Source organism: Ischnura elegans, chromosome 2, assembly GCF_921293095.1.
Source record: "Ischnura elegans chromosome 2, ioIscEleg1.1, whole genome shotgun sequence".
NCBI lineage: Eukaryota > Metazoa > Arthropoda > Insecta > Odonata > Coenagrionidae > Ischnura > Ischnura elegans.
Genome location: NC_060247.1, coordinates 1,826,550 through 1,839,477, shown reverse-complemented (window position 1 = coordinate 1,839,477; position 12,928 = coordinate 1,826,550). Strand labels below are relative to the sequence as shown.

General features: G+C 37.8%; 1 protein-coding gene across 3 annotated transcripts in view; it reads right to left on the bottom strand.

Annotated features, from left to right (window-relative positions):
* LOC124153322 (putative fatty acyl-CoA reductase CG5065) overlaps positions 1 to 12,928 on the bottom strand; it is a 341,130-nt gene that overhangs the window by 2,578 nt on the left and 325,624 nt on the right. The window contains exon 9 of one of the 3 annotated variants that reach the window (XM_046526420.1): positions 8,846 to 10,044. The exons of the other annotated variants lie outside the window; for them this stretch is intronic. Coding sequence (XP_046382376.1) covers positions 10,011 to 10,044 — 34 coding nt within the window. The 3' untranslated portion in view covers positions 8,846 to 10,010. Of the gene's footprint in view, positions 1 to 8,845; positions 10,045 to 12,928 lie in introns of those variants that run through there. 3 annotated transcript variants of the gene reach the window in all.

Here is a 12,928-nt window from a genome sequence, read left to right as displayed (position 1 = left end):
ACGATGCTAACCACGGCACCAACTGCATCATCCATAGAGAAGCGAATATTTTGGAGTTGTAAATAATGCTTTTTAAGAGTTTCCCATGATAATAATGAATCAATTGCAGCCAAACTAAGGCCCGTTCAATCAAACCACTACCATTTCAGAGATGTGTTCGCCATCCAAAATGCCATTAAAAAACTGCATCGAAAATGGCGCAGCAAGGTACGTGGTCTCCCCTCATCAATTCACAGAGGTTCCATGTATTTTTGTAGAGCTATTTTTAATGAATTTTATGCTATTGGAGAAATAGGTCCTACAGAATAATATTCCCTTAAATTGTGTTTTTCCGATGCGTAGGCTGGTAGAGGTGTAGGATTTTAGTGGGGCGAGGGTGTGAGTGCCATAGGTTAGAAATTTGAGAATGTGTGTGGGGTAATCTTGGGTTATATCCAGTGGTATTGAGGTGAGTGGATGAAAGGGGAATTGAAGGTCTTAATCCGACTCTTATTTGAAGTGGATTTACCAAATTTTTTACTTTAATGTCAACAAGGATGATGCCATATGGATGATGTCAACCCACTATAATTACCTGAAGGGGACAAGCATGGTGTAGTGACTTATTAGATCTCTGGGTGGTGGGGAGCGTTAAAATAAATGTGGGAGAGTCTCCGTCTAAGGAGGATGCACGTGGCAGAGTGAGTGTAATTTGGACGTAAGAAGGGTAATACGTTATTTGTTGATGCTGTAGAACTGGTGAATTGCCTGATTTTTTTTTAGATTTCATAGCATCTGCGTTGGCTCATTTTAACTGCAATTATCGTGGCGACACCAGCAATTTATAACCACAAGCAATCATGACTGGTTACCTACCCTGACCTTAGTCACACCTTAGGTTTTAGAAGCCAGATCTTGACACTGCTGGCAATGAGGCTGGCAAATAATGCGGTCACTTTGCATAATAAAGAAGATGTTAAACAAGTAATGGTTGTGAAATTTGACCAAAACTATTCCAAAAAAATTGATCCATCACTCTACAGAAGCTTGATGTACTTACATTTTTTTTATAGTGCAAAAGTTAAAACACTGCTTTTCTTCATTGTAAATTACCACTCGGTTAAGGTGGATATTTTGATTTTTCGTAGTAAAACATTAAAGAGTGTTTCAAATGTGACATTTCAATATATTAAAATGAACCTGATAACTCTTGAAACAGGTAGATCAAAACATTCAAAGGCTGCTCAAAAATTTATTAGCTTCTTTAAGGTGACTTATGCACAATGCACCATCCAGACAAACCAATTAGCATTTATCAAGTTGCTCATTGTGTTGGAATTGCTTACGAGGAGGCTATGATTTCAACTAACATTAAAAAAATGAAGAAAATAATAGAATTAAAAATGAAGGTTATTTTTTTCTCTTACCTTAGATGTTTCATTCATTAGACTTTTTGATATAGTAGGTATTGACTTTGCCAACACCGTCACCAATTGGTGAAGATTTTTCCATGCCTTTTATAAGTTTACTGTTAACTTTAAATTGATAACTTTAAACTAGTGATGGGTCGATTCCAGAATTTTATTGATTCCGATTCTGACATTTCGATTCCGATTCTACCGATACCGATTCCATCGATTCTGACGCCATAGAAAAATAACACTTAATTCCAGGCAACAAGACAACCACTTGAAAAAAATATTACTCTGTGAAAGAATCAGTTGACAAAAGCATCTTTCATATCATCACTATGTAATTAAAATATAATAGCTAAATTTCAAAACATGCCTGAAAAGTGATGTTACCTCATTGGTATTACTTGAGAATATTAGAACTCATGTTTAAATTTAAAATAAAAGGATCTCCTTTAATATCTATCTTTATTGAAAATATCTTATCATTATCAATAATGTCTCATTCTACAATTCTACATACTCAGCCAGCAGGTTTTGACGTCTCCATGTTACTATTGCTGCCTGCAGAAAATTGCCTTTTGGTACACACTTATGTGACTAAGCAAGTACTTTCCTACCACAATTGCAAGATTTCGTAAACATTGGAATTTTTATTAAAAATCATATCAACGATTTTTATGGATCTTGAATCTTCATGGAATTCAAGTGGACGAAGCGAACGAACTATAGAACTAAGCTTTAGTTTTGTAGAGCCAAAAAATTCTATACTTCTCACGTCATTTAATCAACTTTAAAAACTCTTGTTTTTATAGGTTCACGAAAGAAACTAAACGTTACAAATGAATATCACATGGGACGGACGCAGAAATAAAAAAGGCTAAAAGAGCCTTGTGATGTGAAAACTCCCCTTTCCACGCGACTCACCTCGGCGAAGATGGAAAGGGAATAAGGGTATCGGTTGTTGCCTTTCACGGAAACAGTTCATTTTTCTCTCTCTTAAGCATGCCGACTCTCTTCACTTAAATTCAATACCCGAGCCATATTTCTTATGCGCGGGATGGTTCCGAAAAATATCCAATCATTAGTATTTTCACTCGAGTAATGCACTAAATGGTCAAGTTGGTCTATACATAATCCTTTTTAACATCCTCAGTTTAGTGTTTTAAGTCAATGAAGACGATTATCCATGCTTTAAATGACGATTTTCAAGACTAATGTTTTTAAAAACTTGAAAAATCGGCCTCGGTTACCGAGCCTCAGAGTTCCGCGGCGTGTAGCTCAGCCTTGACGCGCGATTGAAAAATCGCTCTTATTTCCTTTGTCGCAAACTTTTTTCCAAGATTTCTACTTAGTACTCTTTAAAAATCTCTACTTTATATTTTGGTTCAAATAGGGTGGTTTCCTATTATTTTTTTATTGCCTAAATCGAAAGATTATTACTCCTGGAGTACGTATTTCACGCTTTTAGATTGTTAAATGACGATATCTATTTTTCGCGATCAAATGAAAAGTGAAAAATTTCAAGCGCGCGAAAACGCGACGCGTAAGTAGGAATGAAGGGAAAAAGTCCGTACGACGCATTTCTGGTTCCCCCTCCCGCCTGGTAGGTGACCTTGATCGAGGCTCTGAGCGCTATAGGACGCAGGATGCTAACGGGTAGCTGAGTACCTTCCTGTCTGGTAGCGCATGGCTTAAAAAAGGTTTATTAATACCTTATCAAGCGAAGAAAACTTTCCGACCTTAGCCAGTTTTAATAGGTGATCATTAAGACATGTTTCCCTGAGCTCTGTGACTAATGCATGCATTGGTAGCCTCTGACGATGCATAACTCCTATCCTCTCGTGTAGAAACTAGGTCCCTGTGACGTCACGTGGAGTGGAATCGCATGGGCGCCAATCTGGCCTTTTTCAAATGAGGATAAAATTTGACCCTTGCCATTCGTCTAAACCGGTATTTCAAAAACCAAATAATTTGTGTATTATGAATACACTAATGGTGGGTAACGAATCGCCATCAATGCCTTTTGTTTTCTTTGATGAAGGAAACTACCCTATTTTCCGAGTTATATTTTACGAAAACGAAAAATGTCTTTTTTTTTGTCACATTTCACGTGAAAAACGGGTCGGCCATTTTGCGTTGTAAAACCAGACAGATGAAAGCCAAAATATTCAAAAGTCATCGAAAGTATAGGGAAAGCACCAGGTCAACGGAATATTGCGTTTTTTATTCCATAAAACTCATACCAACGCAACATCCCCTGGATAAATTCAAAGATTTTTTTTGAGGAAAAATGATATCTCGCGTGGCATTGAAACATTGGTCATGTTTGGGCCTCTGTATCTCACTAAAGGTTCGTACTTATGTAAAATGGCATATAAATCTATATCTGGCAATACATTATGAGTATTTACGCTAATTTTCAAGTCTCTATCCCCAAAAAGGTTATTTTGGACTTTATTCCACCTTTTTCCGATTTCGGACCTGTGTCCGCCGGGTCGGATGACGATCGGCCGCGGCTTGCGTAAAGGTATTCGGCGCCCACGTCAACAACTATGGTGTATTCGGCAAACTGAAACTACCAGGCCAAGGCATTAGAATGACTTATCAGCTTTAAAAACTGCATTATTACATGAGTTTCATGATAGCGTTTCCTGTCGGCAGATTGCTGGAACTACTAGCCTCGAAAGCTCTGTAACGTTAACTACTCGACTCGACATTCGTAATGCTACTCGAAACGCTCGAGTCGAGTATCAACTACTCGAATTTTCGATCCCTAGAAGATATGTGTTTTGTTAATACGATTACGTGGCGCGAAAATTCAAATAACAGTTGGAAACGCGGTCGTATATAAATTTGTGCTTTCAAGTACAACTGGAATCGGAATCGATTTTTCACCTTGGCAAGTACTCATTTTCGATTCCGGTTCTTGGTCGAGAATCGAAGAATCGAGGAATCGAACCGACCCATCACTACTTTAAATTAAAGCATTATATCCTTAACACTAGTATTTTAAATGTAAAAGAGGTTTGTTTGTAAAATAACCTTCATTTATAAGTAAAATTTACTATAGATAGCCAATGAAATTTATTATTCTAATGTTAATCACTCCGTCTCATTGTGGCCTGACATTGGGCCACAATGAGACGCTTGCAAGGATTTTTGTAAAATATATCTTCAAAGCCATTAAAATTTACATTACATCATCATAAGCAGAGAAGAAAGTGTGGAAAATAGTGAAGCTATCAGCTGACAAAACGGTAATACATTTGATCTATTGCAAAAAATATGAAAAATGATAAACTGAATTTTGTCTCATTGTCTCTCCCCTACTTCACTGAAAAAAAGATCAAATTATAGTCATAGGTAAATTTATTATTATAGCATGTTGAAAGTAAAGAGTTTCAAATTCTCTTATAAGAAATGATTGGCCAGAATCACTTATACTTCTCAAAATATAAGTACTCAATGCAGAATTTGGAGAGAGCGCACACACAAAGTTTTGGTTATCAAATACTTGGCTGGGTAAAAAATTCTGTATAAAATTTCATTAGGTCAATGGCATTGTGGACCATACATTATTTACCTATTTCATTTCTGCATCTTGTCATAATTTTCATTGCATTATTGCAGTCGTAATATTGTGTGATTATTTTTATAAGATGGTGTGAATTGCTATCGAAAACGAGAGGGAAGTGGATGCCGATGACATGGGAGCCCCAATTTTAAGATCGGAATTTGATGCAGCTGTAAGAGACCTCAGGATAAATAAAGCGTCTGGCATTGATGACATTCCTGTAGAACTAATCAAAAATTCAGGAGAGAAGACGTTGAGCCAGCTATACAAAATCATTAGTGAAATGTATACGACAGGTGAGATACCAAAGGATTTCGAGAGGAACATTATCATCCCTATTCCTAAGAAGAAACGAGCGGAGAAGTGCGAAGATTTTAGGACCATAAGCCTTACTACACATGCATCAAAGATACTGACAAGGATCATCTATAGAAGAATAGAACGAAAAGCAGAAGAGTACTTGGATGAGGACCAATTTGGATTCAGGAAAAACAAAGGCACAAGGGAAGCAATATTGGCCCTAAGACTGCTCATAGAAAAGAGAATGGAAAAGAACAAGCCAAGATTCGTTGCGTTTGTGGACTTAGAGAAAGCATTTGATAACGTGGATTGGAGCACAATGCTTGGAATCCTAAAGGAAATTGGGGTTCTTTATAATGACAGAAGAATCATCCACAGTTTATACAAAAACCAAATAGCCGTGATAAAATCAGGGCCCAGCTGTGAAGAAGCAAGAATTAAGAAAGGAGTGCGACAAGGCTGTACATTGTCACCAGTAATTTTCAACGTTTACATTGAAAAAGCCATTAAGGAAATCAAAGAAAAGGCATTGGGAGTGAATATCCATGGAGAAAAAATAAGCATGCTAAGATTTGCCGATGACATAGCCGTTATAGCAGAAACAGAGAAGGATTTGAAAAATATTTTGGTTAATATGGGTAGGGTAATGAGTAGATATCAACTGAAAATAAGCACGAAGAAAACCAAGATCTTAGTATGCAGCAGAAGAGAAGAAGTCAAGACCAACATTAAAATAGGGAGGCAAAAACTGATAGAAGTGGATGAATTCTGTTATTTGGGAAGCAAGATAACTAGTGACGGGAGAAGCAAGAAAGAAATTATCAGCAGAATAGCTCAGGCGAAGAGAGCATTCCACCAAAAGAGAGACCTGCTTACAGCGGGAAACTTAAATATGGATGTAAAGAAACAATTTATAAGAACCTACATCTGGAGTATGCTCCTATACGGAAGTGAGGCATGGACAATGACCGCAGCGGAGAAAGCAAGGATAGAGGCCTTTGAAATGTGGTGCTACAGAAGAATGATGAAAATCAAATGGATCGACCGAGTTAGTAACGAGGAAGTCCTAAGAAGGGTAGGAGAGAAGAGAAACCTCATGAAAACCTTAATAAGAAGACGGAACAACCTTATAGGCCACATCTTGAGACATGATGGCCTGATGAAGACAATCGTCGAAGGACAGGTGGAAGGCAAGAATGGAAAAGGAAGACCTCGAACAAAATATATGGAACAAGTAAAGAGAGATGTGAAAGAGAAGAAATACGTAGGAGTGAAAAGATTAGCTGATAGGAGAGCTGCGTCAAACCAATCCTAGGATTGTTGACCAGTGATGATGATGATGATGATGATGGTGTGAATAAGGTAATTGGCAGAGATGGGAGAACACCATCCAATAAAAAGTTACTTGCTACAATTTCAATTTTAGAATGAACTGGACAGGGGTGTAAGTTTTTAGTTTGGTTAATTTTCAATGAGACTAATAATTACAATTAATTGAGACTAAAATTTATCACTAATAATGAGTGTGTATTTCCAGCTATTCCTTGGTGCATTTATATTTAAATTGTTTTTTTAACTATATGCCACCATATGGTTGTTTTGGTCAAGGCTAGTCGCTATAGCAGTAGAAAGAGAGATTAAAAAATATTCTCCCTTTTTAATCATTACTTTTGGGAAACATTGAGGGAAGTAAAAGCATTGATCACATTCAGAAATACTTGGAAGTATTATTTCAATCCTGCTAGGTGAACGGCGGTGAAATTCTTATGATCGGACATGAGGAAGAAAATGATTCCTTTGAACCGTGGGCCTGTGGCTTTCCACGCCATTGTGCAGATTCAAATAGTCAGCATTGAAAGTCAATACATATTTCTAAGATTGGCTTGGTGCAGCTCTGCATTATGTTGTTCTATCAACTAGCCTTTTCATAAAAATGTATTTCTTCTCTCTTTTACACCCTTAACCTTCTCCCCACTAAACACTAAAATATGGATCTGGATGTTTCTTGACCCGGGAGGCGAAAGCCACAAATTTTCGTCTACGCGGGTGAACGAATGCCGAATATATAGGTTTCCTAGCTTTCCCCCTTTCATGATGGTTGCGGGTGTGCAATGTCTTTGTATCGGGATCCAACACAGCAGGGCTTAGGCTTTACCCTCGAAATCCTGGAGCAGGCACCTGGACCCCTCGTCTTATATTAACCCTCTTAGCGGTAAGGGACTGCGGTCATACCATTGTTTATCCAGTTATTTTGCTAAATAAATATTTGCTTCTTTCTCAAAAAATATAAACTAAGAATTTAATTTTTGTCTTTTGGGCAGCATTTACAATGTTAAACGAAATTCTACGATAAATATTAACTTATATCTTGATTTCAGTATAAACATCAACTTGGAAATTGTTACTGCATTAAATGTGTTAATATTGACGGTAGAGCTTCGTTCAAAATTTGGAAATTCTCAGAATAAAACGAGGAATTCAATTGAAGTCTGCAATTTACATTCAAGCAACAATTATCCATATAGTTAATTCATATAAACAACGCATGATTGACCATGAACCAATGCCGCTGGCAGGGTTACAAACACCGAAAGGAGGGAGACCAACTACCCTCGGAGTCCGAGATAATGCGGAGTCCCCTTAGGCTAGGAAGAGTCGACAAAAGGTTGGCGCTGAGAGTGCTTTATCATGTGCGAGACCCTTCTTAACGAATATCCTGCAACAGTGCTCAGTATGGAGGGGAGGGAAGAGTCTGTTGGGGCAGTCATGCTAAGGCGAGATCTCCACCATCTCGAAAGGGTCCATAACTTGTCCTTAAAATAATTCATTCAGCGCTGTCCCTTGCCCTCCATCCGCTATCTTCCTAAGATTGTATTCATCAGGTCAACATAAAGCGACCAACTAAGTTGTCTTAAGGTTTTCAGAGGACTCCCCTTCTCTTCTCTTACTCTTTGCAGCACTTCCTCATTAGTTGCACAGTCAATCCATTTGGTCTTCATCATTCTTCAGTAGTACCACATTTTGAATGCTTCTTCCACTCTTGACGTCTCTGCTGCATCTATCAACTTCCAAGTTTTGCTCCCACACAGAAACATGCTCCGTATCTGATGAATTGTTTCCTTACCTCTATGTTCTATTCTCAGCTGTAAGTAGATTCTTCTTTTTGTGGGAAGTTCACTTTGTCTGCACCAATCTATGATTTCTTTCTTGATTTGCCCTCTACTGGTAATTCGTCTTGCTAAGTAAAAATGACTTTCACCTCTTCAGGATTTTATTTGCCCAGTTTAACGTTTGTCCTCTCTTACTCACCGTGTACTAGGTACCCTATTCATCTGAATATAGTCCCTCCTTTTTTCCAAATATACCCGTGATAAAAGTATAGGGAGGACTATATTCCTTTGCATTTTTTAAATTTTTTCCCAAAACTGAAGCCTCAAAATTAGGGAGGGGGGGACTATATACAGAGGGGGCTACATTTGAAGAAATATGGTTATATCTTTGTCTTCTTCAATTTTTATTTCCCTGATGTTACATTCTCATTGGAGATACATATAATATCAAGTCAGGGAAAAAAAGTGTACTGTAAATCAGAGAAATTGGAAATGAACCCTGATAGAAATACACAATGTATGTGATTATTGTCCCTCTTTATTCACCACGTAATGTCCTTGACACTAATGCACACAAATGTAGTAAGTACGGTTAAATATAAATAGCTCATCATACCTTGATTTTTCTTGCATCACATATTTTTAACTTCAAGGTTTTTGTACCATGTGATACCCATAGCTATTTTCCATGTACGTACATTCATAAATGGTGGTTGAATATATATGTATCATACTAGGCACATAGAGGTCATTGGATAAAATAAAGGCGTTTTCATACACACATTCTCACACATTTTATAGCCCTAAAAAAATTATCCCTGAAAATAACAAACGAATAATTGTTGACCGGTTGTTAATAATAAAAAAATATATGTAGAGCTCTGAACATTTCAATGTCAATAAGTAGCTTCCAGGTCTACGAAACTGAGGTGGATTATGCTTTTATTACTTCTCGAGGCATTTAATTTTGCTAATTGTATGATGTACTCCTCCTATTCAGTAGGGATGATTATAATATCTCCTATATTCACAAATGAATAATAATGATAGTTACAATAGGGCTATCTAGTGGGTACATTCCAATAATTTACTTGTTTGACAAACTCATAAATCCCTAAACACATGCCGTGGATGGTGGAATGAAGACACCCAGGCAGAATTTGAACTTGCTACCATTGGCTTGGCAGGTGAACACCCCATTGCTAGGAGAAAGGGCACATAATGCTCTCTTTAAGCAATTGATGCATTGTCAAGCTCTAATGCTTTGATTATCATGAGGATAAAATCTTGTTCTACGTACCAGTGCCAGCTTCCTTTGGGGAAAAATCTCATCAAATATGTTTCCATGGTTTATAAAAAATCTATCTTCATTAAGACATTTACATATTTTGGTTACTTAGGCAATTCCATTATATACTCTTCAGCTCATAAAATTTTATTGCCTTATTTTTATGACATCACTTTCTTGTATGTTTGTTTGTCTGTGCAGGAAAAATCTTGCAAATCAAATTTATTATCACTCATTTAATTTAGTTCCACTTACCAATAAGCTATTGACTTGAAATTTCCAGTACAGGTCAGAACCAAATGACAAAACATTCTCACCCTATTCCTAGCTCTTCAGAAGCAGTATTAGCCACAATTACCACTTGAAGTGATTACTCGGCTGAAAAGTAAGTTTTAAGGATTTGATTTAATGCAGTTATAGAGGGTGTTCTGTAGTGCAATTGATATCACTTCTGATTACAGATCAAATGATTTCAGGTTTTGAATCCTTGTACTGTTGTCAATTTTGCCAGTATTTTTTAATGTTTTTTTACAAATTGGCTTTGCATGTCGTCCATCGTTTTAGGCTTTGCTATTGCCCACTTTTTTAAGTGGATGTTTTTAGCTGTGGGGTTTGTAAAATTGATTTTTAGTATAGGTATTAGGCCACCGTGGAATTTGTCATTTCTGGGAAGTGTGGGATAAGCGATTAAATATGAGTTTCATGAGGAAAAAATTGCCTTGTTTGAGGAGACCCTGTTCAGGCCAAAGATTTTCATGATACCATTGTTACCTTTTGATTCCCTTAAATTTAAGCCATAAATTTGTTTTACTCTCCTTACATTGCACTAATCATATCATGTGTTTCTGCCATGGCAAACCCGATCTCGTGGTGGTGGTGGAGTCTCCTTAGATAAAACATACCTCATTATGCCAATGGGAAATGAAAAACAGCCATGCTTAATCTTCTGAGCCTCTGAATAATATTTGATTGGTATGCATGGATGATTGATAATACCCACTGCCCAATACAGGCACTTGGTCCAGCCCATAATAGTGTCAGCAAGGGTGGGCTTTTGATCATTGTTGAGAACGGTTAAAAATTGGAGAGGAATGGTGCTCTGGACCTTATTTCAAATTTATTACACAAACTGATGATTATTGTGTTGTTTACTTGTGAAAATCCTATGTTTGAGTGTATTGGAATCTTTCAAGGTAACTGTTCCTCTATATGTAATATCAATTAAGGATATAGTTTTTCAATCCTTCCCAAATGCATTTCAGCTGGAAATAGGGTTCAAAATGGACGGCAGCCTTCTGGATGGGACACACGCAGTACCTAATGCACCCAACTGAGCTGTGATGCATCTCTTGCGCTCGTAGCGAATGAATGGAGCTCATCTCCCAAATATGGATCCAATCCAGGAGACTTGTGTTACAATTATTTTTCTATCACTTATGCGATTCTATTCATTAGACAAACATGCACTAAGTCAATAGGGTCAATTCCTATTATATTTTATTGCCTAAATCAAAAGATTATTACTCCTGGAGTACGTATTTCACGCTTTTAGATTTTTATATGACGATATCTATTTTTTGGGATTAAATGGAAAGGGAAAATTTTCAAGCGAGCGGAAACGCGACAGGTAAGTATGAATACCGGGAAAAACTTCGCGTGACGTCGTTCTGCTTCCCGCTGCCGCAAGTGAGGTGACCTTGGGGCGAGGCTCTGAGCGCTGAGTGCTTGGCTTAAATAAGGATTATTAATACCTCATCAAACTAAGAAAACTTTCCGACCTTCTTAAATTTTTTCGGTTCTCGGTAACAGTCCGGTTCTCCAACATCGGTTCTCGATACTCGATTCCAAGGATAAACTCTTACTATCTGAACTAATGGCAAATTTAAGTGAACAGCCGCAAGAAGCGAAGGAAAATAATTTCACTAAAGTAGCAGGAAAGCTCTGTTAAAAAAACTTAAGATCGTCTCCATAATTTTATTTGCCAAGTTAAAAAGGGTAAATAACATATCGTTAAAAAAATGCATGATCGACCAATATGTCACATTACATCAGGCAGCCTCTGGTTCTTTCTCAAGTTTTTTATTTTAAAAATTCAACATTTTTTACCCCATCTGAGCCTAATCTTTTCTTTTTTGGCAGAAATAATGCCTGCAGTACTGAGCAGGCATTCACTGAAAACAGTAGTGGTCGATTTTGATTTTGAAGGACCGTATGAATATGCTTGGAGCACAGTTTACACACTGCATAGCATCAAGATCAATAGTGAAATTCTCCCAACATCGTCCGTTAATTTGTTGTAACTTGTGAGTCAGTTCAAAATATGTATATTCTGTACTCTGCGATGTAGCTAAAATTGTTACTTTAATTGACAACTTATCCGCATGCTTCACTGTCACAGTTCCTATAACCTCAATAATAAACTCCTCAGCACGCCGGTACAGCGACACCATGGATAAACTGAGCGGCCGTGAGTTGAGAAAATTGTAATGCAGTGTTGCATTCTGCAGGAAAACCACACTTTTCGATGCTTCACATAGATAAATCAACTTACAAGCAAGCTCTCGGAACACATCTTAATCGTATGTGGAAGAATTACTGTATGTATATGTACATGATTAAATCGTAAGACCACTTTCAGACGAAACAATTTTCCGCTGGGGTCGTTCACGGCACGGCGTTGCAGAGGGTCGTCTCGTCTGAAAGCCGCCTGAATTTCACGAGAACGGCGGCCGGCGATAAGTTGTTTCGTCTGAAATCGGCCTCTATGCAGCATTGTCTTTATTTCACGCTGGAGACGTCGCATGGCAAACGGTGCGAATCGACTCACTTGACATATAGAACTATGGTAAGTAGAACGAACGGTGCTGTGGACGGCGGCAGGCTAAAAGTTAGCTCGTTTGAAAGCGGCCGCGGCTACGAAATGTCATAATGTTGGCGAGGACGACAAACTGACGAATCCTTAAATGCGCGTGTTTGCTAGCAACTCTCAAAAAAATATGTGGACGCAATGCAATCGGAAAGTAATATAAATGCGTTTTTTAATATTTTTTTTTCACTTTTTGGCTTTGAATACGCGGCAAACAGTTTCGGCTTTGGGCGCCAAATTCAAATCCTCGCTACCGCACCGAGCCGGTTCCAAAGAACCAACTATATGCGATCGGTTCTCGATACCGGTTCCATAGCCAAGAACCGGCAGTGCCGGGAACCGTAACCGATCCATCTCTAGTTTTAAGCATTTCTGGTATCAATCAAAGACCCACTC